General features: G+C 34.7%; 1 protein-coding gene across 2 annotated transcripts in view; it reads right to left on the minus strand.

Moving 5' to 3' along the window:
* Positions 1-6,103: 6,103 nt before the first annotated feature.
* Positions 6,104-25,723, minus strand: part of LOC123550623 (atrial natriuretic peptide-converting enzyme-like) — a 35,527-nt gene continuing 15,907 nt past the window's right edge. The window contains exons 7-19 of one of the 2 annotated variants that reach the window (XR_008371289.1): positions 20,285-20,398; positions 19,297-19,359; positions 18,326-18,439; positions 17,794-17,914; positions 15,184-15,303; positions 14,321-14,358; positions 12,602-12,782; positions 11,205-11,500; positions 10,318-10,475; positions 9,757-9,796; positions 9,285-9,398; positions 8,349-8,899; positions 6,104-7,868 (exon numbers count right to left, since the gene is read on the minus strand). Coding sequence is in view for 1 of the 2 variants with exons in the window: in XM_053545415.1 (XP_053401390.1) it covers positions 8,847-8,899; positions 9,285-9,398; positions 9,757-9,796; positions 10,318-10,475; positions 11,205-11,500; positions 12,602-12,782; positions 14,321-14,358; positions 15,184-15,303; positions 17,794-17,914; positions 18,326-18,439; positions 19,297-19,359; positions 20,285-20,398 (1,412 nt within the window). In the remaining variant the exon portion in view is untranslated. Of the gene's footprint in view, positions 8,900-9,284; positions 9,399-9,756; positions 9,797-10,317; positions 10,476-11,204; positions 11,501-12,601; positions 12,783-14,320; positions 14,359-15,183; positions 15,304-17,793; positions 17,915-18,325; positions 18,440-19,296; positions 19,360-20,284; positions 20,399-25,723 lie in introns of both variants that reach the window. The other variant, XM_053545415.1, reaches the window with a different exon arrangement.

Consider the following 25,723-nt stretch of genomic DNA (forward strand, 5'->3'; position numbering starts at 1 on the left):
AACGGCCATCCCATACTGACCTGACAATAAGTATGAATTTTTCATCCATACAAAAGAATAATGAAACAGAATGAAATCATTTTCGAAAAGTAAAAAAGGAAGAAAAGTCAGGGGAACAACTGAAGAAGAAAGTGTTGTGTTGCACCAGTTTCTCTCGTCTGTTTAATCCAAACGGCTATGCCAAGTTTGATGAAATATCTTACTTGTCATTTTTAACGCAATCATTTTTTCTAGCTTTATTCGGTTGTTTAACTTAACAGTTGTTTCCTTGAAATTACATTTATGATTTAATATTATAGTTTCCCAATTCAGTTTTATAATTTCTCTTGCACAAAGCTTTTATAATATCACTCAAAACTGACTCTTGATTTAAAGTTAAATTACTTTTAAACTATGTACTTCCACCTTCAGACTTTAGTACGTCCATCCGGTAGAGGAAGAAATAAGCTGATAACCTATAAAATGTTTAAACATGACTTTGTACCGGAAAGATATGTTAGTGCTTTTATTCCAGCTAAACATAAAGCTGCATTTGCCAAGTTTAGGTGTGGTGTTCCATCTCTACACGGTTGTGATGTAATCCTTTGTTAGTTTTGTGCATTATATAGGTTATTGTACCGATACCGTTCTATACACACGGTTATTTAACTATACCTGTCCATTATTAACCTGTAACTGTCCATTCGAAAAATAATGGATACTTTAAGAATGGACAGGTACAGGTTAATAATGGACAGGTATAGTATCAACCTTGTACATTGAGAGGTGTAAGTACATCAACCTATGAAATTCAAGTTTCGAAATTCAAACTGCAACGGTTTTTTTCTTCAGAATTTGTAGCTGCAATAAATAAAAACCTGAATGGGAACGTATGATTTTAACCGAAATCGCTCCACAAATTATCAGTCAAATGAAAATCAAACAATGTGCCAAAAGTAGTTACCAAATGTTAGTTTAAATCTTCAACCGTTAGAACGTAATAAAGTCCTCTATGTGTACTCCGAAATCGCAACAGAAAAGTATTGCAGATATGATATAAACCTGGTATGGCATTTTCAGTCGAAAACAGACGAAAATAAGCAAATTAATGTGAAAACAAGAGCTGTCGGAGGACAGCAACGCTCGACTACTCAAAAGCCTTGTCAGTTGAATGAGTATTAGAGTCGAAAAGGGTGCATAATTTTGTATAATTGCAAAAAAGGGTTATGAAACCTTTGCAATGCATATCAGCTCATGACAATGGACAACTGTGCAAGTTTCAATCCATTCTCATTAGTGGTTACTGAGAAACCAGCTTACATACAAAAATGTAACCAACAACAGCTTAATCGAAACAAAATGGCATAATTTTGTAAAAATGCAAAGTAGAGTTATGACACCTAAGCACTGCATATCAAATCATCACAGTGGACAAGTGTGTGATGTTTCAGTCCATTTCCATCAGTAGGTACTGAAGTACCAGCTTATATATAGAACCTTAGTCAAAAATTCCTAAAGTCGTAAAAGGAGCATAATTTTATACAAAAGCAAAATAGAGTTATGGAACCTTTGCAGTGTAAGTCAATTTATCACAATGAATAAGTGTGTGAAGTTTCAATCCATTCCCATATGTGCTTACATACAAAACAAATCGCGACGCCGACGCGGACGCAGACTTATACATGAAACATAAAAGTGGAAAACCACAGGTCGCCCAACACGGCATAAACGAAAATGTTTGACTGGGCTTGTTCGTAGACGGGAGTGGAAGTGCAAGCTGTCCGCGCCCGCTAGTCCCGGGTTTTAACATTTACACATGTTATAAATACCAGAATGTAATTTAGAGACATCCGTAGATGTATTCATACCGCGGTGCACATGGAACCTTCAATGATGCACAGAGTGCAATTTCATGAGAAGCGGCGTATTGTCCCCAGATAAAATAATGGCTGGGCCCTAAACGAGAAAACAATGGGCAGAATTAAACAGACTGGAACCCAATAGCTCCACATATTCTTTGAGTAGTCGAGCTAAAACATAATTTTCCTTTCTTTTTTTTTTCAAATGCTGCAGACCTATCTTTTTCATGCAGTGTTCGTGTAAACTTGGTTAAATGTTTGCCATAACTGACATTTGTTTCAGCCCTACACAGATATGTGCAGTTTCACCTTTCTACTACAAAGACAAAAAGAAAACAACAACAACAACAACAACAAACGTCAAGTTCCCTAAGTTTTACTGTACGTTTCGGCATTCCGGTATTAAAAGTAAATTTGGTCGTAATGATCTTAATTTTACAATACAATTTTCTTGCAATAACGATGTTATTTATTGTAATAACGAAATATTTTCTCTTAAAAACTAGATACGAGTCATTACTAATAAAGATCTCATGTAATACGAGTAATTTTCTTCTAATAAAATTGATAGAATATTTAGTAATTGCGAGAAAATGTTGTTATAATGATATAAAATAAATACATACATTTTAGAACGTCTTCACTTCACCTGGACCCATCATTTATATAAAACTGCAAACTCAGCACGAACAAAGCATGGACAACTATTAATACATACATCATACGGCCAAGTTAAGTTTTACTTTTTGTAAAGGTTCTTCGAATCATTCATAAATAAGATAAAACGAAATATGTTCGAAACTTTCCTAATAATCAACACTGAATATCATTAATGTTTACAAAAATTAATTGCAATAAATATTTATATGCAATCTAATTTAAACTCTATTTGACTTGGTATTTTTACTTAGCACAGAGACACAAATCAATGAATTGTCTTTGCCTCAAAAAGGACAATGTCAGGGACATTATATAATATCACGACAATCTTGATGTTTTCGTGAGGACCGTGTTTTAAGTCAGAGAAAAGCCGCAAACTATCCGTTATGTGAAAGAATGGACAATCTCGGCGCATTCCGCCTCGATTTGTCCATTCTTTCACATAATGGACAGTTTTCGGCTTTTCTCCTGTACTTAAGGTTTAGCAGTATATCACAAAACAACCGCTTTTTTAGTGAATGAACAGCGTCTTGACACACAACTTATCTGTCCGATACATGTTTAACTGATCTGTCTCACAGTGTTGAATACTTAAAATATTCTAAATGAGTTGTCCCCCTTTAATTAAGAATGTCATTTGTAAAGAAAAAAACGTAAACAACTGTCAAAAACAATGTTTTACCTAGTTATGTAAAGTTTAAACACTCGCACGATGTTGCAAATGCATCAAAACGAAGGCAGGTTACTGCTTTTTAAAAATGGTGAGTTTTTATAGGCGCTTGACTGTCTAGAAGTGTGGCCCCTTCATGCAGTCTCTTTTCAAAATTCAATACATGTATGAATAAATTGACAATGGTTTTGTAAAATGATATAAATGTTTAATGTGCTGATAAATTTTAATGTAAAACAATGCTTCTTTTTACGATTTGATGGCGTTCGAACTTTTTTCTCCGAAACATGGATCTATACCTTAAATAGGCCTACTTGTTTACTATTAAAGGTTACACCATAAGAAACAATTCCCATAGTTCTGATTAGAAATTTGAGAGATTTATGTCCCTTTTACTGGCAATTAAAGCTCTTATTCAGAGGCAAGCACTGCGAAAAGTAGTGTGCTGTCTTACGGACAGCTCTTGTTATTTATGAATCTTATCTGTAACTTATTTGAATACTGTATGCGATATGTACAGAAATTATATTACAATTGCAATCTCTTATAATTCTTTTATAGAATGGTTTTGCAATAGTTTGTTTGTAATTGTACACTGTAATTATATGTTGTATGCAAGAATGAGACGTAAATAAAGATATAAAACTCCATATAAATGTGCTTCCAATCCCCAATGTCATCCTCGTCTATTATCATTTTTTCCCATGTGCAAGTACATGATGATATATGTCATTTTTGGTACGCTATTTTCGTAATCTTGTATCATAATATCCCTATTAACCTTGTTTTCTTTACTCCCCCATATTAAATTGAAAGAGTCCTTCTTAAATATTTTAAGTTTGTTTGCAAAACAGAAAAAAAATATATGCCAGTTTTGTAATACCAAGGAATTGATAATCGTAACATTAGCTATGGTATTTAACTTTCTGATTGTCAATTGTTAAATCTGTTTGAGAAATCGTGAAAAATATAATCATAATTTATATCGTTCGTTAGTTTTGGATTTGAATGCAATATAATTCCAGCGATTTCGCTTGTTCGGAGTCCCATTTCATATCTTTTTTCCTTGAATAAATAAGATCATGCTGATTTCTCAGAGATCCTTTCTTGAGAACTGTACATTTTTCATAATTTGTTTAAGACCAGATATATTCCAAAATGTTCAAAATCGTGTATTGCGTTGTGGAAACTTTGTTCATGTCAATATACAAATATTATTGCATCGTCCGCGAACATTGTATTTTCAAAACTTTGTTCATACATCTTTATGCTTTATGCCTTTGATATTTTCATTACATTGGATTTGGAATGACAAAATTTCAGTCGTTAAAATACCCCCTTTCAGTTTTAAATAAATCTGATATAAATCTATTATTTGACACACTACTCATCAATGAGGCATAAAACAACTTTATCCAATTTCTTATTGTTTCTCCAAAATTGAAAAAGTCAAAAGTTTTGTGGATTGATGTATGGTTAATGCTGTCAAAAGCTTTCTTAAAGTCAGCGAATTTGAGAATTCTCGGAGTGTTATAATTTGCTGTATATTCTTTCGTTTCTTGTAAAATTCTTTTATTTTTCCAATGAATTTGTTTTTCATTAAACCCGTTTTATTGTTGTTGTTTTTTGTACGATGTTGTTCAAAACTTTTTTCAACCTGTTGGCACTTGATTTTTTGATTTTTGTCATCTACATTGAACTAACTCGTTGGTCTCCAGTTACCGAGGGAAGTTAGATCTTTATTTAGTTTAGGTAAAAGTGTTATTAAGCTGTGCTTCTGTAACTCTGAAAGTTTACCTAAATATAGAATGATTTAATGGGTTTAAAAGATCATCTTTAATATTGTTCCAAATATTTAATAAAATTTTACGTAGATTCCATCTGTTCCGGAGCTTTTCCATTTTTTATTTTTCTTTAATTGCATATTGTATTTCATCAAGAGTCAGAAGGCTCTCACGTGATTCTTTTTCTTCTTCATTTAGTTTTGGTTTTGAGCTCTTTATTTACATTAAAGAGGATAGAATTTTTGTGACGAAAAATAAAGTCCCAATTGACTCTGGTGAAATTCGAACCCGGATCGCACGGCTCTAAACACTGAGTTAAAGTGTCGACACCCTGACGCTGTTGTCAGAGAATGGTTTTAAACGTTTAGCTATACGAGAGCGACCGAAAAACTAAACTCGTGTGTATTTTTACTGTGTCTTTGTGCTATTGACTTGGCAGGAATGAAACTATTTTCAGTCTAAGCTAATGTGTTTCGGTCACATGTTTCTGTGATATGTAATTGGTTTCGGTGAAATTAGTTTAAGTGAATTGATCCCGTACACAGATCTTCTTGCAACTGACTTCGTGGGATGAAACAAATTAAGCCTTAGTAAGTCCTGTACACTTGTCATAAACTATCAATGTGCTTCCAGTCGTAAAGTTTGTGACGTATCAACGAATGTTCAATGAATCCTCTTCATTATATGCGTCATATAGTTCTGTGACAGAAAACTGGTTGGGCGTCTGAGCCCAGTTGTTCGAAACACTAACAGATGATAAAGCATTAGAAGGGAGTACTTGATAAAAAGCAGAGTTTTTTAAAATCCCATTTGGATGTCTGTCCACTGACTTGTTTCGTCGGGCCCTCAGGTCTTATTCTCTTGATGCCATGTCTTCTGCGAAGGCAATGAGTATATCAGGATCCATACTGTTCGCTTTCAAAACCTATTGCAATTGGAGAAACCGTTAGCGAACAGCATGGATCCTGACCAGACTGCGCGGTTACGCAGGCTGGTCTGGATCTATGCTGGTCGCAAAGCCACTATGTTGGTTTTCTCATGGCGCGGCACATTTACTTATTGCATATTTACAGTGTTATTGCACAAAGTGTTTTGATGTATGTCGAACATAAGGCAAAAAGAAACAAAATCGAAAATCAAAAATCGACATATCAAAGGCTCAAAATACTTTTATTTAAAATGGTACAGCCATCTTTCCCGTTATGAACATACACAACATTTAAATCTTGTTAAATCATATTTCTGATAATTACACTTGTCATAGGTTTGAATACTTCTTAATGTACTAGAATGTTTAACTGACCTACTGTTTTTATTACCTTCCTATCTGAATTTAACAGTTTACGTGCAATGCTGAAGGGTTGCTTTTCTAACAAAGTAAGTATGCATAATATCTCTATTTGGAAAACTGTGTCATCTGTTTTAATTTTAAGATAAAACTTGGAAGCATGATGGACCTTTCAAAAACTAAGAGATACAGTCTAGTGCAAAAAGTATTGGTTAAAATGGCAACCATCTTGGATTTGAAAGTCAATTAGATGGGTTTACTACATGTAAATTATTTGTTTACAAACCAATATTGACCTTGTCCTCACTGATATAAATAGGTTAAAGCAGTTTCTAGAATATGACATCATCAATGACGTCATCAATGACATTGCATAAAATTTATTGTTTGTTGCCAAACATGGTTAGAAAAGGACAGGAACTTACGCCTGATAAGAAAAATGTTATTGTAGACCGATAAGAAAAGGGATTTAAACCAAGTAAGATTTGTAATACATTGGATATACCATACAGCACTGTGTTTAATGTTTTGAAAAAGTTTAAAGCAACTAGTTCTGTAGAAAACAAATCCATTAGTGGCAGACCTAAAATTGTGACAGACAGATCTTACAGGCTGTTAGAGCGGATTGTGAAAAAGAACAGAAGGGACATTTTCTAAATTTAATGAAGAAAAGGAAAGAAAAGCATCTACACATACTGTGCAGTATCATTTGAGCAAGCATGGTTTCAAAAGGAGAATTAACAGGGAAAAAAGGTTGTGATCAAGGTAGAGAACCGAAAGAAAAGACTTTTTGGTGTTTACAGAAGAGACTGGACTGTAAATGGACAGTGGGATAAAGTTATATTTTCTGATGAGAGTCCAGTTGTAATAGGTAAAAATAACAGGGTGTACATTTGGAGAAAGAAGGGTGAAGACTATAGACCAGAACAGAAAGTACTCTGTTATGGTGTGGTGTGCATTTGCTGGTCTGGTGTTGGAACTCTGACAAAAGTAAATGGCAATATCAATTCTGAAAATTACATTAACATTCATGAAGACAATATATGGCCAGTAATTGCAAGGCATTTCCCAGATGGTTCCTATTTATTTCAAGATGAAAATTCCCCGGGTTACTGTTCAAGGGTTACTCAACAATATATAGCAAGAAACAATATAAAAACTATGTCTTGGCCAGCACAGTCACCCGATCTCAACACTATTGAAAATGTGTGGCTATAAATCAAACGAAACTTATGTGACAGACAATATTTGATTCATTCTAATGAAGATTTGTACAATAATATTTTTGTCATTTGGTTAGCCATTCCAGTACTGTTCATTCAGAATCTCTATGACCGCATTCCAAGGCGAATTTTGAATGTCATCAAAATAAAGGGACATTTTAACAAGAATTGAGGTAAGATTTTCAATAATATTAATTTGTTTTGTGTTTTTATATAGCACTATAACATGAAATGTTTAAGCTATACAAAATACAAAAATCCAAGATGGCCGCCATTTTTAACCAATACTTTTTGCACTAGACTGTACCTGACGCTAAATGATGCGGTTCCTAATATAAAGGATAACGAATATCCTATCAAACAATCTGGATTACCAATGACACTTGATGTTATAAAACTGGTCAACTACAAGGACGGATTACACCAAACCGGAAGTGACTACTCAGTGTTACATGTGAAATAGTCCAAAATGTAGTTCCATGCTATGGATGAAATCTGGTATAATGAGTGACATGAGGAGGTGACAGTTAAATTTTTGGCTTATGTTTATTGCTTATAGTATTGAGAATAGATCTAGACCATTTTCATTGTAAATTTCTTGGAATAAGTTTTATTCTTTGCGAAAAATGTCTACCTACGCATAACTGCTAAACGGCTGTTTTCATGGGGGCATTTTTAGAGGGTGATGTTTCTCAGAACAGATTATTTTTCTTATATTCAACATAACATGTCAATATTTTTCTATTTTTGATAAGAAGACATGTTATACTAAATGACCATATATGGTTTTCATATCATTGAAATGCTCTAAAGTGCTGAAAATGAGGTCTGAATGTTTTGTTATTAATATGAAATAAATAAGGAATTGAATTTGTAGAATGTAACCTACAATAGGAACGAAAGAGGATTTGCTACATTTGAAAATGAATAGACTTATAACTATATAATTATATAAAGTTGCCGAATATAATAGGTACTTTCAGAGGCAAGAAAGAAGTTTAATCCACGAGTATTCTATAAAATAACTAATCCCAATAAATTACCTATATAACAGGTTATCTCCAGATGTATAAAAGTAAATAAATTCATGTATATCGGACTGGTGGTGTATGCATGAAATCAGTGATTTTGGATGTTCATGGCATGAAACAATAAAAATCATCACCTTTTTTTTTAAATTGTCAAGTAATGGTAGTCTTTTCAATAACACAATTAACGTATAAAAATGTCACTCTTTATCAAAATACATACAGTCAAACTAAATATAATGATCGTAAATATTCAATATGATAAAAATAAAACATATATAAAAAATAAGTTCAATGTACAAAATTTATCGGGCTGAATCATTAGGAAACCATCTCTTGTAGGCTGTTGCATGACTCACTCTAATGGATCGTCGTATAATGGGGGATACACATCTTGAAGTTTAATACCTAAAATAAAAAAAAATAAATAAAAGAGCGCATTTACAGATAAGTTGCAGTAAGTGCGCGTATAAATTTTGAAAAATCTTCACCATCATTTATACAAATGTTTAAGTACTTTTCTAAAACCAGAATGAAAATTCTGCAAATAAGTCAAAAATTCAGTAACCAGTGCACAACTGGGAAAGGTCGCATCACAAATGAACGCTTTATACAAGAAACATTACGCTCGTTTCTTATTATGACGACGTGACTTCAATAAGGGTCGTAGCAAAAGGATTGGTACGGAATTTAGTATGCTCTCTGCGTTTATGGTCACCAGCGTTTGTGCTGGGTGTTCTTGAACAGTAAAAATAAGTTTGCTTGGGCATCTTAACACTCAACATGTAGGTACCTGTTTCAGATTCAATCCAGTCTCTCTGTGTTGTTACATTGAAGTAAATGATTGGAACAAACTTTTTACAATAAGAAGCTCCGTAACTCGCAACACCAAACTGCTCCCATCGTCCTGGAATAAACACGACACATTTTGTGAACACATTTTCTGTTAGAGTTACTTTTCTTAATCGAAGGTATTTATATAATAACTTCGGTCTAAAAGCAACAATTCAAATGAACTCTGCTATCAAAACATTTTCCATTCAGGCAGATGAAGTAAAAATATATATACCTAACACTGATGGTACAAAGAAACACGGAGCAATAATAAAAGAAAAACTAAAACGGCAGAGTAGATACCACGAAGTTGGACAGCAGCTTGCTGTTCAGCAAAGCCACTGTCCGTGAGATATAAGTCATTTTTTGTGTATATTATGTAAATGAATTTATGTGAAAAGAATTTTTGAAAGCAACATTGTCGTGTTTACCTATTTCGTTTCTGCAAACTAAAGATCCGCCACTATCACCCTGTAAAAGCAGAAACAAATACAATAGTCAGTAATCACCAATTATAAAAATGAGCCACGCCATGTGAAAACCAACATAGTGGATTTGCGATCAGCATGGATCCAGACCAGCCTGCGCATCCACGCATTCTGCTCAGGATTCATGTTATTCACTAGTTAACTGTTTCTCTAATTGCAATAGGCTTTGAAAGCGAACAGCATGGATCCTGACCAGACTGCGCGGATGCGCTGGCTGGTCTGGATCCATGCTGGTCGCAAAGCCACTATGTTGGTTTTTTCATGGTGCGGCTCAAATTATACACAAATATAATATTATAGTAAATATCAGCATTGTAACTGTTATCTTATATTACATAATTCTGTTACTACTTTGTAAAATCTACAACTATCTTCTCTTTTACCGGATGAAGATACAACCAGAAAAATAGGCTTACTATAGGGAAATCATTTCCACTGTACAGACCTCAAAGCACAATTTCATCTTAAATGAATCAAGGAATAAAACAAATTTTAATGACATACATAGCAAGCAGCCTGGTAAGGTTTAGCATTCTGTGCACATATGCCGTCATGGGATACAGTATCTTCTGTTAGACCCGCTAATCTGTATCTTTCTCGACAGGTTTTCTTGTCGACAATATCAACTCTAGACTCGCCCAAGTCCTTCTCTGGATTGTCACCTGAAATAGGAATAGACAGAAGCACCATGCCTTAAAATTTTACAATTCCAACAAACATTCAAAAAGAAAATATAAGAGGTATAAAACACTCGTGATTTGTAAATTGTGCAGAAAAAGCTTCTTTATTCCGATCGACTTAAAAAAACAACCAAAAAAACTGTAACGTTAAAAGCTACAGAAACACACTTGATATTTGTTGCTCAAAAAGCAAACAGAACTTTAACAGGTAACAACTGTTATAGAAAGTCTCAATCAAAAGCCTACTGAAAATGGAGTTGTCGCCCGTGTACTTCCACTCCATAAGCACTCGTGAAGAAAATATACGATGAACAAGCCGCTTAATTGATGCCTCATGTAAATGAAATGCATAAATTAAAACGGCCGGCATAATGTAGCGTCAGTACCGGATTTGGTTTAATACTTATACTCGTTCACACAAATTTCATTAATAAATTGGAAGACACTGTTACATGTTGATCTATTCAGTTTTATTTACCACAAATTGTAAAACATATATGTTAAACTTGACAGGTACATAGGATAGCATTAAATTTAGTAAATATCGAAATATATCTGCTTTAAGCACGGGTGCCAAGAAATTTGATATGGTATAAGAAATAAAGCACAGGCCAAGAATGATATGGTCTTGAAATATCTAACATCTTCAACATTTTACAAAGCGGCCTGATGCAACATCCAGCAAAATGATAATTAAAGATAACGTATTACCGTTTGCAAAATAGAGTTCGTTTGCTCCATAGCCAGTGATGTAACATTCCGCCTTGTCCCCTTGATCAAGTATATACTGCCAGGTGCGTTCCGTTCCGAGACAAATAGGTCTTGTGTAGTTGTCAATTTTAGGGGCAAATGCAAGCTTAAGTAGAGCGACGTCATGCCCCTTAGTGACGTCATAGTCGTTATACAGGTGATGAATTTGAATATCTATAACGTTGAATTGTTGTCCATATGCACCAATACTGTCAGATCGAACTGATCCAAATGTTGCTGTATAGTGGGACGGAGTTCTTAAAGGAAACGAATTCAGATGTTTATTATATACATATATATACAGATCTGAAAAATACTCGATACAGTTTCTTGATCAACGTTTACATATATTGAATATTGTTATACGTTTCATTTCTAGCGGCAGTTGTTCAAACAATCTAGTTAAGTTTTAATAGTTTGGACATATATTTTTGTGGTAGCTGATGTGTGCCATTTTGTCATTTCTCTCCGAAAACCAGCCAAACGAGAACATGAGAAGTAAGAAATGCGGTGCCCGTAGCTAAATTTCGCTGATTAGCGGATTCACAAACTTAATAAACAGCGCTAGACAACGAGTACGCGGGACGAAAACACGCGAATTAGCTAGGGCACGGGACGAAAAGCAGAGATTTAAGAGACAGAATGGCGTGATCGCGGAGCATAAAGATGCTTATCAGCGCTCTTTTACGTAAAATGTTCACCGGTCGACCTTGCGTATATATACTATAAAATTACTTTGTAAAAGGAAACATTGTCATACACTTGTATAACTATTACATAAATTATTCAAACGCAACGCTTACAATTTCTCGATATTGAACGAACACTTGCTTGGAAATGACCATTGTGTGCAATCTATTTCGAATAATTACGGGAGTATGAGAATAAGTTAATGCAACTGTAAATATATAATGCATACTTATTGATTGGTGTACTATATCCATTTTCAGAGGTTTTAACCCTTTTGATCATGTACGAGTGTTTGTAGGGTTTAAAATCGCACTGACACAGTTATAGGTCATATGGCGACTTAACAGCCTTGACGGTGGAGGAAGACCCCAGGAGCCCCTCCGTGCATTATTTCATCACGGACGGACACCTGAGTAGAACCAACGAACTTTCCCTAAGCCAGATGTATGAACATGAATATTTAGGTCCAATTAAAGTAATACATAGGATTCTGTGTAATAAAAGGCTACATATGATACAAGTAACATTGTTCGATAATGTCTTCGCTGGTCTGTTCTAGTCTATTTCTGGAATTTATCTGTTTGACCATCTATTCTTGTTTACATAAAAAGACTAACTTATACTGTTTCTGTCTATAAACACACTCTATTACTTCTAAAATCGTTTACCTAGACTCAACGCAATGTGCAGCAGTTAAAGCCCATTGCCCAAAAAGTAAGGTGCATCCACAATGTAAATCATCATATTTACGCAGGCTGCAATGCCACGGCCATTCCCCAAGAATAGCTACATCGGCCATGTAAATGAATGGCGATATCTTATCATCTATGTATGAAGTAGTACCGCATTCTACAAAATAAACTCTTCGTTAATTCATGAAGGCTGTAGAAAAAAATTGGCACTTTATCGCTCGTCTGGTGTAATATGTTAATCATATGATAGTTAGGAGTTAGAGGTAAATTGTTTCAATGTTATTAGATTAATGTATAGTAATATCAAGTCATGATGTTAAGCATATGAATACAATAAGAAAAGATTTTACATGTATGTTAGACGAACGCCAAAGTGGGAGGTGAGAGTCTTTCATCTTTTTTATTTGCAATGTACTTAAATTACATTGAAGAACATTTATCTTAAATGGATTTGAAGGAGGAACTTAGACATGTTTAAAGCTTTTCTTTTTAGAAACGGAATATAGCTTACAAATAGGTCTTGATGTGTTATTTAATTACTGTATATAATGGGAGCTAAGAATAATGTAGATAAAACTAAGTTGATGTTCTTTTTTCAGAAAAGGTGGAACAATCAGGAGAAATTTGAATTTTACATATAATGGGCAAATTATTATTTTTAATCAATTAGATTATTGTTAAAAGTTTTACATAGTAAGGAGTTCCATTTAATACAGGTGGCTTATTTACTGCAACTCATGACGCACTGGCGGGCTAGGCGTTAAAGGCGATATACAAAATTTAGTAAAATGTACTAATATTGGTGTTAGACATTCTCTAAAATTATTTGACAAATTAATTGTTCCTACTTTATGTTACAGCTGTGAAATATGGGGACTTAGAGAAATAAATGTAATAGAAATAATACACCTACAGTATTGTAAACAACTTCTTGGTGTACGTACACAAACACAAAATAGTTTTGAATATTCAGAGTTAGATCGTATAAGTTTACATAATAAAAGGTTGTTATGTATATTAAGATACTGGTTTTAGCAATAAGAATGTGATTCCATAAAATAGATAAAAATGTGTACAATATGATGTTACAAGATTTGAATATCTATCCTAACAATCTATCTATCTATCTATCTATCTATCTATGGTAAGATGCAAAGCATGTTAGCATAGCTTTGACTTTTCCTGTTTGTAATGCAGCGGTTCCTTACAATAAATAATGGACGTCAAAATATAATCATTTGTAAAAGACAATATCTTCTCGAAGTCAAAGTTCACAAATGCGAACACTAATATTTACTTGCATAGCTATTATAGATTGGTTTTCGTATATCAGTTTTTAAATTAGCCCTTAGCCTGCTAAATTCTAAAAACGACCGGTCAATCAGTACAATTGGGTAATACCATTTACTATTCGAAGGAGTGTTCACTGAAAATTTACTGACTAAATAGCGAACAGTGCAGACCATGATTGCAAAGGCCAAATCACTTGCCGCCAGCAGGCTGAAGCCTAAACAAGCATTAAATGAGTTTGACAAACATCATGTTTGAATTATTAATTTATCTAAATTGAAATACTTTTTTAAAATTGGGTTAGTTCTAGACGTCCTTTACAGTTAATAATTAAAAATAGTTTATCTCTAAATTTGTTGACACTTGCTTATAACACAAGGTATATAAAAAACCACCTGGCCTTACCTGGCAACGAGCAATTTAATATCAGCGGGTAACAGGACCTGTTCAAAAAAATTAAACTTTTTATTAACTTGTTAACACTTTTTATCTGAGTAAAGCAATTTGGTTAAAAACTTCACTATCTATATCGAATTACTTTATCTTACAGAATTTAACAAAACATTTTATATTGCAAGACTGATGTCACAGTCATATAACGACTCTAACATGGAACAAATAATAGCCGTATAACTGAGGAAAAATTACTGTCTGACATAGAAGATGGAGGACAAACGACTTAAGATAAAAGCAGCAATTAAAGTCACCAAGAGACAAAAATATTGCAAGAAGAACGTAACAAGGTCGCTTGACATATATTTCACATTCTTTACTTACTGCTGTTTAAATTTCAAGTTTTATTTTTACAGTTAGAGACCACTTCAAAATTGTAGTCGTCGCATGAATTATTCCTTTGTCAGGGATTTCGTAGTAATATGCTAACATTTTTTGTACTTAAAATGGTGAAAGCAACAAACGAGTAGTTCAAATCCGGTTCTCCTAAGAAAAACAATGCAAATAACGATAATCCGTTAAGGTTTGATGTTAACATATACATACAAATATTTAAAGCTGAAACATAAAACAGACATGTATAAACATGTTATCATTATGTCTCTTGAACTAAACTTTTAACACTGTGGGGTTCACGTATATTATGAGCGAAACAAAAAAATGGAGTATTTAGTGTTTTAGGCACTGCATGAAGATTAAAATAATTTTAACTGATTACTGACATTAAGTAATTATAGACAAAAACTTTCAGACGTCAAGAAAACAATATGCTTGTTATCATAAAACATTAACTGTGGTATTAAGAGAGCACTTACGTTTGGTCTTGGCTAAATTCTATGCCAGGAAGAAAGCCTCCAGTTGAGCTACTCTCAGTTAACATTAAGCCATTGTCAACTTTCGTATAACTTCGTTGTATCCCACGGTTGCCAAGTAAGCTGTAAAGAATAGAAGTTAAACGTTATTTTGTCGCTTTAACGTAGACATGTACACAAAAATGAAGCCTCAAGCTGAACGGCGGTTCTACACCGTTTGATATGATATGAATACCAAACAAACTGTTATGTTACAATTGGTCTCTTATCATAATGCTTATCATTTTGCTAAAACTGCCTCCAAACGTACACCACATGTATTTTGTATAGCAGGATCCATTGATTTATCAATGTATTTTAATGCCTTTTGAACAATGTGCTCATCTAACAAAAAATAAAATGTTAGAACTATAAAAGCCTTTTAACATGAGAAGTTTATATTATTGTTAGTAGATCTACCGGTAAATTTTCTGAAGATATTTTTATTCACCTGATTCTGGAAATGATCAAATTATCAGAGTTATAATGTTAAATGAACAAAATCAACAAAATGAACACAGCTATTCCGCCAGCTATTTTGCCAATATCTTATAACTTACTGAAAGTGAACTTCTGAAATTCAGCGTACACTTATTACAAGTCCGATATTCATAAAATTACAAAGTTTCATAAAATGCAAACTATGCTATCACAAACATTCCTTATTTTACATCTTCAGTCCATCTGAAAAGTCACTAAATACACTAAACTTTTTTAGGATTTACAAACTTTTGTTTGTTTGTTTGTTTGTTTTGGGTTTAACGACATTTTTCAACAGTAGTTCAGTTGTGTAACGGAGGGCAGTTAACCTAACCAGTGTTCCTGGATTCTGTACCAGTACAAACCTGTTCTCCGCAAGTAACTGCCAACTTCCCCACATGAATCAGATGTGGAGGACGAATTAATTCAGACACAATGTCTTCTATCAAATCGTCACGGGGAACATACGCCACGCCCGGGAATCGAACTCACGACCCGCCATCCGTAGATCTGCGCTCTCCCTACTGAGCTAAGCGGGCGGGCTGGATTTACAAACTAGCGAAATACTTTTTGAAGGAAGAAAATCACTATAAAAACAAATTAACGTCGTTATTCTCTATCAAAAACAACATTTAATATTTGGGTGATACTAAATCATGCAACGCAGACAACGTTTGTGGACGCTGCCCGCCGCAGAAGGTATTTCAAAAGTACGCCCATTTTCACGGGCATATGAAAATACATGGACAGAGAGGTGGGGAGGGGTTTTGAAATGTGGATGCGGGATATCAAGATACAATACCAAGAAAATGGACTGCAAGTAAAATTGAAATAAACTAGACGACTGAATTGTCCAGTGTCATTCACCTGGGGGAATGGACGACCTGTTGTAAGCATCACAGAAAGTTATTTTTAAACCAAAGAAAGACTATAAAGACTTGGCTCGTATAAGTGGATTTTAAACATTTGACATTAACTATGACATTGACATTTGACACTAAGACTTATTGTTTGCAAATTGGATTAAAATGGGACTCATACGGTCTTTGTATATGGTGGGATTCCAGATAAGAGTCCCACATAGCCTCAAAGCAATCAACATAGGCCGGAGGGCTTCGTTCACATCTTTAGGCGTTTGATGAGGTAAAGATCAGAAGGGCAATGTTTTCAAAAAATAAAAGAGTAAAATAAAAACCTTACCAGTACATATCGCACAACCTCTTGCCACTTACCTACCTCCGAATGCTTAACATTTATGTGATATATCAACAGAGTGTTTACATAGCCATTCTACCATTTACCTTCTCCGGATGGGGGGAATTCACACAAACTATCGACCAACTATCGACCGTTTAACTGCCTCAAGATGCAAAGCATTCATACAACATATCGACATCTTACCCACCTCAGAATGCAAAGCATTCATACAACCTATCGACATCTTACCCACCTCAGGATGCAAAGCATTCATACAACCTATCGACATCTTACCCACCTCAGGATGCAAAGCATTCATACAACCTATCGACATCTTACCCACCTCAGGATGCAAAGCATTCATACAACCTATCGGCATCTTACCCACCTCAGGATGCAAAGCATTCATACAACCTATCGACATCTTACCCACCTCAGAATGCAAAGCATTCATATAACGTTTCGACTACTTACCTACCTTCGGAAGCAGAACATTCATATAACATATTGACCACTAATCCACCTCTGCATGCGGAACACTCATAAGTTCTATCGACTGCTTACCTGCAGAACATTCATAGAACACATCAACTGTTTATCTACGTCTGAATGCAGAGCATGCATATAACGTACTGACCACTTATCCGCCTCCGCCTCCGGATACAGAGCATAATGTTTCTGGCTCTTTTCTACCAATATTGTACGACAAACTGGGAGTCTCTCTGACTGGCAAAATATCAACTACTTACCCGCCTCCGGATACAGAGCGTTCATAACTTCTATCGACTGCTTACTATATATGAATACAGAACATAATACCTACCGACTACTTAGCCATCTGCGGATGCTTACCTGCGTACGGGTGCAAATAATTCATATAACCTATCGTTTGCTTACCCGCCTCCGGATGCAGAGCATAATGATTCTGCCTCTTTTCGACCAATATTGTCGTGACAAACCGGAAGTCTCTGTCTCTGTGACTGGTAATATACAGTGACTTGGCCGTCATCGATGTGCACTGAAAAAGTTTTTATAATCATGTATAGAAAGTTTGAGAGTATATATGCTCCACAATAATTTGTTGGTTTAGCTGGATGTAATTAAGGTTCTTTAGTTACTTTTTCTGGATTAAAGGTTTTTCCCACCAAGCTTTAAGTTATCGTTTCATCAAAATGTTTCACTTATTACGGACAAGTATACCTGCAAGAATTTTTTTGTTTTAATTTTGGCTGGGTTCAGAGTTATAGTAATGCTGAGAAGAAATGAAAAAGTTTTACTTGAAATGAACGAATTCATTTTGTGTGTTGTTTCTAACTTATACTGTTGTTTTCTTGCATCTTATCATTCTTATATCTAACGGTTTGTGAAACTGTTTGCGGAAATGAGATATTTTCGTAACAGAATCAATGAACCATTATTTTCCACGTACCACAACGGTATTCGTCTGTTCCATCTGCGCAGTCGTTTGTTCCGTCACATATCAAATCCGTACTTATACACTGGTGGTTTTGGCATTCGAACATACCTTTGGCGGTGCATTTCACTAAGAAAGTTAAAAAAGTAACTACGACTATAACTAAAGGCAAATCATTTAAAATAAAAACCTTTTAGTTAAAGATCGAGAAGAATCATTTCCACGCTGTAAAATTTCATACAACCATTATTAGGGAAACACAATTCTTCTTACGCTCATAATTAAGGTGTTCATATCATCTGGATGCAGATAAATATAAATAAATAAACTTTAAAGGTTTTTAGGTCCGGCATAAGGGACTTGAATTTCATAAACATTCGAAAATAAACACTGAAAATTACTCATCAAAACAACCAGATATAAACAAGAACAGACTAACTCGTAGTCAGAAGATCTCAAATAATTTTGTTTCTTTCCTTCGGTTTCTGTCTATCCCGGCTGAACAAACGATCAAAAGTATATTTGTTCAAAGTAAAAACTCTCTCAAATATAAAATTATATCATTATTTTACCGTTGTAATTGGCTGTAGTAAACAGTTAGGCTACTATAAAAATGACAGCACAAAAATCGGATAAAATGTGTTTTGATTTGAAACGTTGAAATTAGTTGAATATACTTCGGAATCCAATAAGTGTTGGTAAAACGTTTTGACAATCAAGTAGCCCGATTTCTTAGTAAAAAGATAGAATTATCAGATTATTGCATTACACATTCTATAACTTAATGCCAAATGTAAGGACCAACACGTTTCAATAACATAAGAGCCGTGCCATGAGAAAACCAACATAATGGCTTTGCGACCAGCATGGATCCAGACCAGCCTGCGCATCCCACTATGTTGCTTTTCCCATGGCTAGGCGCATTATGTATAAAAATTGAAGAACATTAAACAGATCATGGAAGTACAAGGAATACGAGAACGTACGGCATTGCTCATCTTTATATTCGTCTACAGGTCTGGTACAATAACTGTCTCCCTCCAGGCAACCTAAAATGTAAAAAATATTCAGTCAGAAAATATCACAGCAATCACCGACGTAGGTAAGAAATATCTTAACTGCATGACAGTGCTTGGCACAATGGATTTTTTTGTCGGATTTCAAATTATATGTTATATGGCGACTTTGCAGCTTTGATGGTGGAGGAAGTCCCAGATACCCCTCCGTGCATTATTTCATCACGGGCGTGAACCAAGGTAGAACCAACGACCTTCCGTAAACCAGTTGGATAGTAAGGTTATATCTGATTAGGTTTAAGTCACACCAGCACAATTTTGGTTATATGGCAGCTTCTCCCGCTTTTGGTGATGGAGGAAGTCCACGGGTGCTCCTCTGTGCATTGTTTCAACAATAGACGGACGTATGAGGAGAACAACAGACGTTATAACATAAAAGATAGGGATTAGACTGATTATTTCAATTCTGCTTTTTATGTTTTATAACCACCATATGTGCCTTTTAAACCACTTTCGTATTCAACCTAATTCAGACGCATGCAAAACAATATTTGAGCCATGCCATGAGAAGACCAACATAGTGGCTTTGCTACCAGCATGGATCCAGACCAGTCTGCACATCCGCGCAGTCTGGTCAGGATCTATGCTGTTCTCTAATGGTTTCTCTAATTGCTAGGCTTTAAGAGCGAACAGCATGGATCCTGAACAGACTGTGCGGATGCACAGGCTGGATCCATGCTGGTCGCAAAGCCATTATGTTGGTTTTCACATGGCGCGGCTCATTTATCACCAATTTGAGGCGGCTAACTTCAAAGTAACTTTTTAATTTACTACAGAACTCCATGATCATTTTATGACTACGCAAATATATCAAACGTTTTCTTTTTTTAATATTCGCACCGCTTGTCACAATTTCACAATTTTCTCACTAGATTAACAAAATGTTAGGTATACATACAGCATCCAGTTTCATCTGAGTTTTTAGGACATTGCGGATTTCCATCACACAAGCTTCCTGCTGGGACGCAGACGTCAGCAGTACCTGGACAGAGTACGGTTCCTGAGGCACATGCTAAAAACAAAAGTATTTTGGAATTAGAGCAGTTTCTTCCAAACATTTAAAGAGTGTGTATTAAGACCGATATTAAAGTTCATATGTTTCGAGCCTGGTTAACATATGGATATAATTTTACAAAATACAAAGTACAAATAATAATAATAATAATAATAATAATAATAATATTATAATATCAATAGTAACATTTGATAATAATGATAAAACATCTTTCAAGGACAAATATAGATACATTCAGTTATGTGACAAACGCTGCTGAAAATTTCAAATGCTTTTTTTTCCAACGTAAAGAGTGTCAATCATAAATTTAGCAGATAGGGAAATATTTACTTTCAAGAACAAAATATAAAATGTCATATCACTTTCGAATGTACCTCCCAGATAATTAATATCATGAATCAAGTGGGTTTTTTTTCTGGAAATGATGAAATCTAAGAATTAATGATTTCCTATCCAGTGTGCTCATACCACGTGACTTTGACGTCATTTTATGGCTAAGACGGCAAGTCAAATTCCGTCGATTCGATTCTTCAAAGTGGCGTAAGTTCTTTATTTCTTGATCAAATATGACCAAATAAAGCGCAGGCCAAGGAAAAAAGTGAGTACTTCACTTACAAGTAAACGGTTTTTTCAACAGATGAACAGTTTTGGCCTGAAAACGGGAAAACTGTTTTGTTTAGAGAAAATGAGCATGGTAAGACGGCAAGCAAGGGCCCTTTTTGACAGAAAAACGGATGATTGTGCACATCAGAAGTGTCGCACGTATTACCGATTCACAGGAATTTAATGCCGGCTCTGTTGGAGGCCTTTATTGACAAAAATGTAGCAGGATTATTTAAAAACTTTTTAAAAATCCAAAATAAGCTAAGACGGCAAGTCCGCTAAGACGGCAAGTCATTTTTTATAGTAATATCGTCTATGGAGTCGCACTTCTCTACAAGCGGTCATTGGATGTTTACCAATAGTAGATCATTCTACTTCTTGTCAAAACTATAGGAAAACATCAAAGAACCGTTATATAAGTGAAGTCATATGATGTTTTGAACTACATTGTACGTTATATTGTTTTTTTTTTTTTTTTTTTTTTTTTTTTGTACAGTTGCTAAATTGTGAGGCTTAATAGATAAATTAAACGAGAATTATGATTTGCTCTAGCAGGATTGGCATATAAGTGAGAACTGTTCTAGAAAGGTTAAGAATTCAAAAGCTACACATGTATACCATCTTGGATGTACCTCTGCGTGCCGGTCTTTGGATTAAAGTATGTTATAGCGTTTCGAAAACTAAAGAACAAATATACAGTTGGCAGCAGGCAACAACAAATAATACACATTTTTGACCTAATCAATACTACTTTATATGTTCACAAGTCTGTTGTACATATAATGTTTGAGTTAATGTTTTCTTGACAAATCGTTATGTATTAAAAATAAGGCTACTTATTAAGAAGAGTCATTTTGTCGACTTCCACAAATCAAAAACACAATTTTCAGATATATAGAATAATATTTTGACAAATAAGAATCTTATTCTTAACTCAGTCTATAAGCAAGAAGACATGCTTTAAAAAGTATTTCTATGTAACGTGTTCAAAGTATTGAGTAGAATAGAAAAATCTTATTTTTTCCCCCAAAATTTAACACGATATCACATATTAAAATAGAAATAGTGGAAACTCCACAGGTCGCTCAACACAACAAAAACGAAAATGTTGCAGGCTCGGTTTGATTGAGCCTGTTCATGGATGGTAGTGGAAATGCATGCTACCGTCCACGCCCTCTAGCCCCGGGTTGAGCAGAACTCAACATTTACACATGCTAAAAGTACAAAAAGCAATTTAGAGACATCCGCAGATGTATTCAAACTATGATGAACATGGAACCTTCAATGATACACGTGTTGAGGCGTGTAATTCCATGAAGAGCGGCGTTTGGTCCCCAGATAAAATAAAGGGTTTGCCCCAAACGAGAAAACAATGGGCAGAACTAAACAAACTGGAATTTAGGAAGGGGATCTGAGGTTATGGAGCCTGCGTATCACAGGAACAGTCAAAAGACAAAATTAAAAAGCAGGCACCATATCCAAGGGGTGATTAAACAATACCCAAGGCTATGAAAGCGGAAGTATTGGAACCACCCACAAATACACCAACTTTCACAATTTTTGGAGAAATAGTTGTATAATTCTACACATTTCTGCAAAATCAACTTCTTGTTTAGCCGAGCCTAATAAAATAAAATGTACTGATGTCACGACTTAAGTAATCGTGACACCAAAACATTAAAAATGTTGCAACCCTACTTCTTTAATTCATGGGTTGTTGTCTTTAAACTCTACTACCTTGTTAAAAATGTTTGTACAAACGACCGACCCTGCTACAACAACAGTAGAAGTCAGTGGGGTCCGCCAAACTGGAAACTAGACCTGTATCTACCCCAAGATCCTGCTGTTTCGACTTCCGTGCAGTTTTGAGATAAGAAAAGGAACTATACACATGAAAATCATCGGGAGAAGACGCAAATGCCCCGTTGATATGCTTTGATTCAATTTTGCTTAAACGAAATCAAACAGTTTCATTTATCGGGCACACATACTTAGAAACTTCACATCAGGCAAACACCAACATTTGATATATTAAGATAAGATTTATTAATTGAGTCGGAAAGTCAAATTACAAGTAACATTAGCTCTGATGAGATTTTTAACCGACTATAAATTCTCGTTATGTACTGTTTTGATTCTATTTTGCTTCATAATCTATTTTAAAAACTCTGTAGCTTTTACTCTGTTTTATTAACGTTTATCAAAATGTCAACTTTCATGTAAATTTTTCAATTCAATAACAATTATAATAATCCGGAACTGATGTAATGTTGTTAAAAGTCAAAGTAAAGTACCCCTAACATCTAAATGTATTCAGGATTTGCAAGGAATGTCAATTATTTATCTTTTAAGTATTAATATAGGTTATTACATTAAATATCGAGACAAATACGTAAGTTAACCAGACGTGTACTTGCAGCACGACCATTTTCCTTAAAGCCCTGCTCCCGTCCTACCTTTTAACCTTGAGCTGTCACTGAAAAAGCATGAAAATCCTGACTATGAACAGTGACGTCTGTCAAAATAGAGTCTGTTGTATATGAATTCTATATGAAATACCTGTGGTTTTGCGTGCTAAAGGTTGGCACGTGGCCGTTAACTGTTACCTATTGTAATCATGGGTTGCATACACACAAAAGAATTTGAATAGCCGCGGAGCAAGGCTTTAACCTGTAACGTGTAGCTTTCCATGTAACAGTGGAACACTGTAGCAATTAATATACTACAGATATAATTATTTATAAGAAAGAATTTTAAACAAATATTTTGACTTAGTTTTGCATCAGCCTTACAGAGATATTAAAACAATAAAGTAAAATGTTAAATAATAATATATAATATGAATCGGTCGTTATAAAAGCTGTACAAAAATAAGGATAAAGTAAGAATAAAGGGAAGTAATTCAGAAAAAAAATATTTTTAAATAAAATAAAGCAATTTATCATTTAGCTTACTCCTACACAGTGATCTCCCTTGTCATTCGAATCAGGACAGGTAGAAAGAATTGCATGCAGATCTATATCCTATACAACTAGAAAAAATGATTAAGATCATATGCTGTTTTATTACTGACGACTGCATTATGTATTAAGGCGTAACTAGAGAAATCTTTCTTATACGTTTTGAACTATTTTTAACGGCATATTTTCATGCGCTTCGGTCACGTCTGCGGTTTTTCTGAATTGTTTTAAAGGAATACACCTTCGCTTTTCAACTTAGTCATGCTCGATGGATCAACAGACTTAAAAACATAATTTTAATACGAAATGACGCATTCTTTAACCTTATTGTATTTAGATATGTATGAAAATATCAACCGACTGCAGAACAATGTTCAGAAAACATCAATAAGAATATCTGTCGATTAGCCCGAAAAAAACGGGCAAAAAACCTTACTACGGATTAATCTGTCTTTCAGTGAAAATGGTTAGTCTGATATTTTTGCAAGCTCTGGAATACGGTAATTATAGTCTCAACCACTTCAATTTAGCAACATCCGATGATGTATTCATTCGGCGATGCATATGGTAGCTTCAATGATAGTGTGTAATTCCACCAAAAACGGTGTATGGTCCAAAGTAAAAATAATTGTTTTGCCTTAATGAGAAAACAGTGAGGATAAACCGTTCATATCTCTTTTGCCCAGCACTAGTGATTCAAGGAGGAGATGAAAGATGATCAATGAATGTCACTGAACTTTTATGTAAGTGTTCATTAAAGGTTCCATGTTCACCGCCGTTTGAATACATCTGCGGATGTCTCTTAACTGCTTATTGTACTTTTAGCATGGGTAAATGTTGAGTTCTGCTCAACCCGGGCGTGGAGGGCGTGGACGGTAGCATGCATTTCCACTACCGTCAATGAACAGGCTCAATCAAACCGAGCCTGCAACATTTTCGTTTTTGTCGTGTTGGGCAATCTGTCAAGTTTCCACTTTTCTCTATTTCATTTCACAAGCATTGATGAAACATAGTAAAAATGTTACTGACGAACGGATTGATAGAAGGATGGACGGCCTGTAACCACGGAAGTGTTGAATTACGTAAGTTGGTGCAACCAGGTATATCTAATAAAAATGACTTGCCGTCTTAGCGGACTTGCCGTCTTAGCATATTTTGGATTTTTTAAAAGTTTTTAAATAATTCTGCTGCATTTTTGTTAATTAAGGCCTCCCACAGAGCCGGCATTAAATTCCTGTGAATCGGTAATACGTGCGACATCTCTGATGTGTACAATCATCCGTTTTTCTGTCAAAAAGGGCTCTTGCTTGCCGTCTTACCATGCTCATTTTCTCTAAACAAAACAGTTTTCCCGTTTTCAGGCCAAAACTGTTCATCTGTTGATAAAACCGTTTACTTGTGAGTGAAGTACTTAATTTTTTCCTTAGCCTGCGCTTTATTTGGTCATATTTGATCAAGAAATAAAGAACTTACGCCACTTTGAAGAATCGAATCGACGGAATTCGGCTTGCCGTCTTAGCCATAAAATGACGTCAAAGTCACGTGGTATGGGCACACTGTATCATGTGTGTAAAATAACATTTAAAGGTTCTGAGTACGTGTAGTTGATAAAATTTAAATATTGTTATATTTATTCCATTTTAAAGTGTTAAAATTTGGTGCGACTGTAATTACCCCGAAACTTGATTATAGTTTTACATATACAGCAGTTTCGTGCAAATCTGCAACATTTCCTTTAGAAGAATCACGTTTCACGTAT

This window comes from Mercenaria mercenaria, chromosome 6 (genome assembly GCF_021730395.1).
Source record: "Mercenaria mercenaria strain notata chromosome 6, MADL_Memer_1, whole genome shotgun sequence".
In the NCBI taxonomy this organism is placed as follows: Eukaryota; Metazoa; Mollusca; class Bivalvia; order Venerida; family Veneridae; genus Mercenaria; species Mercenaria mercenaria.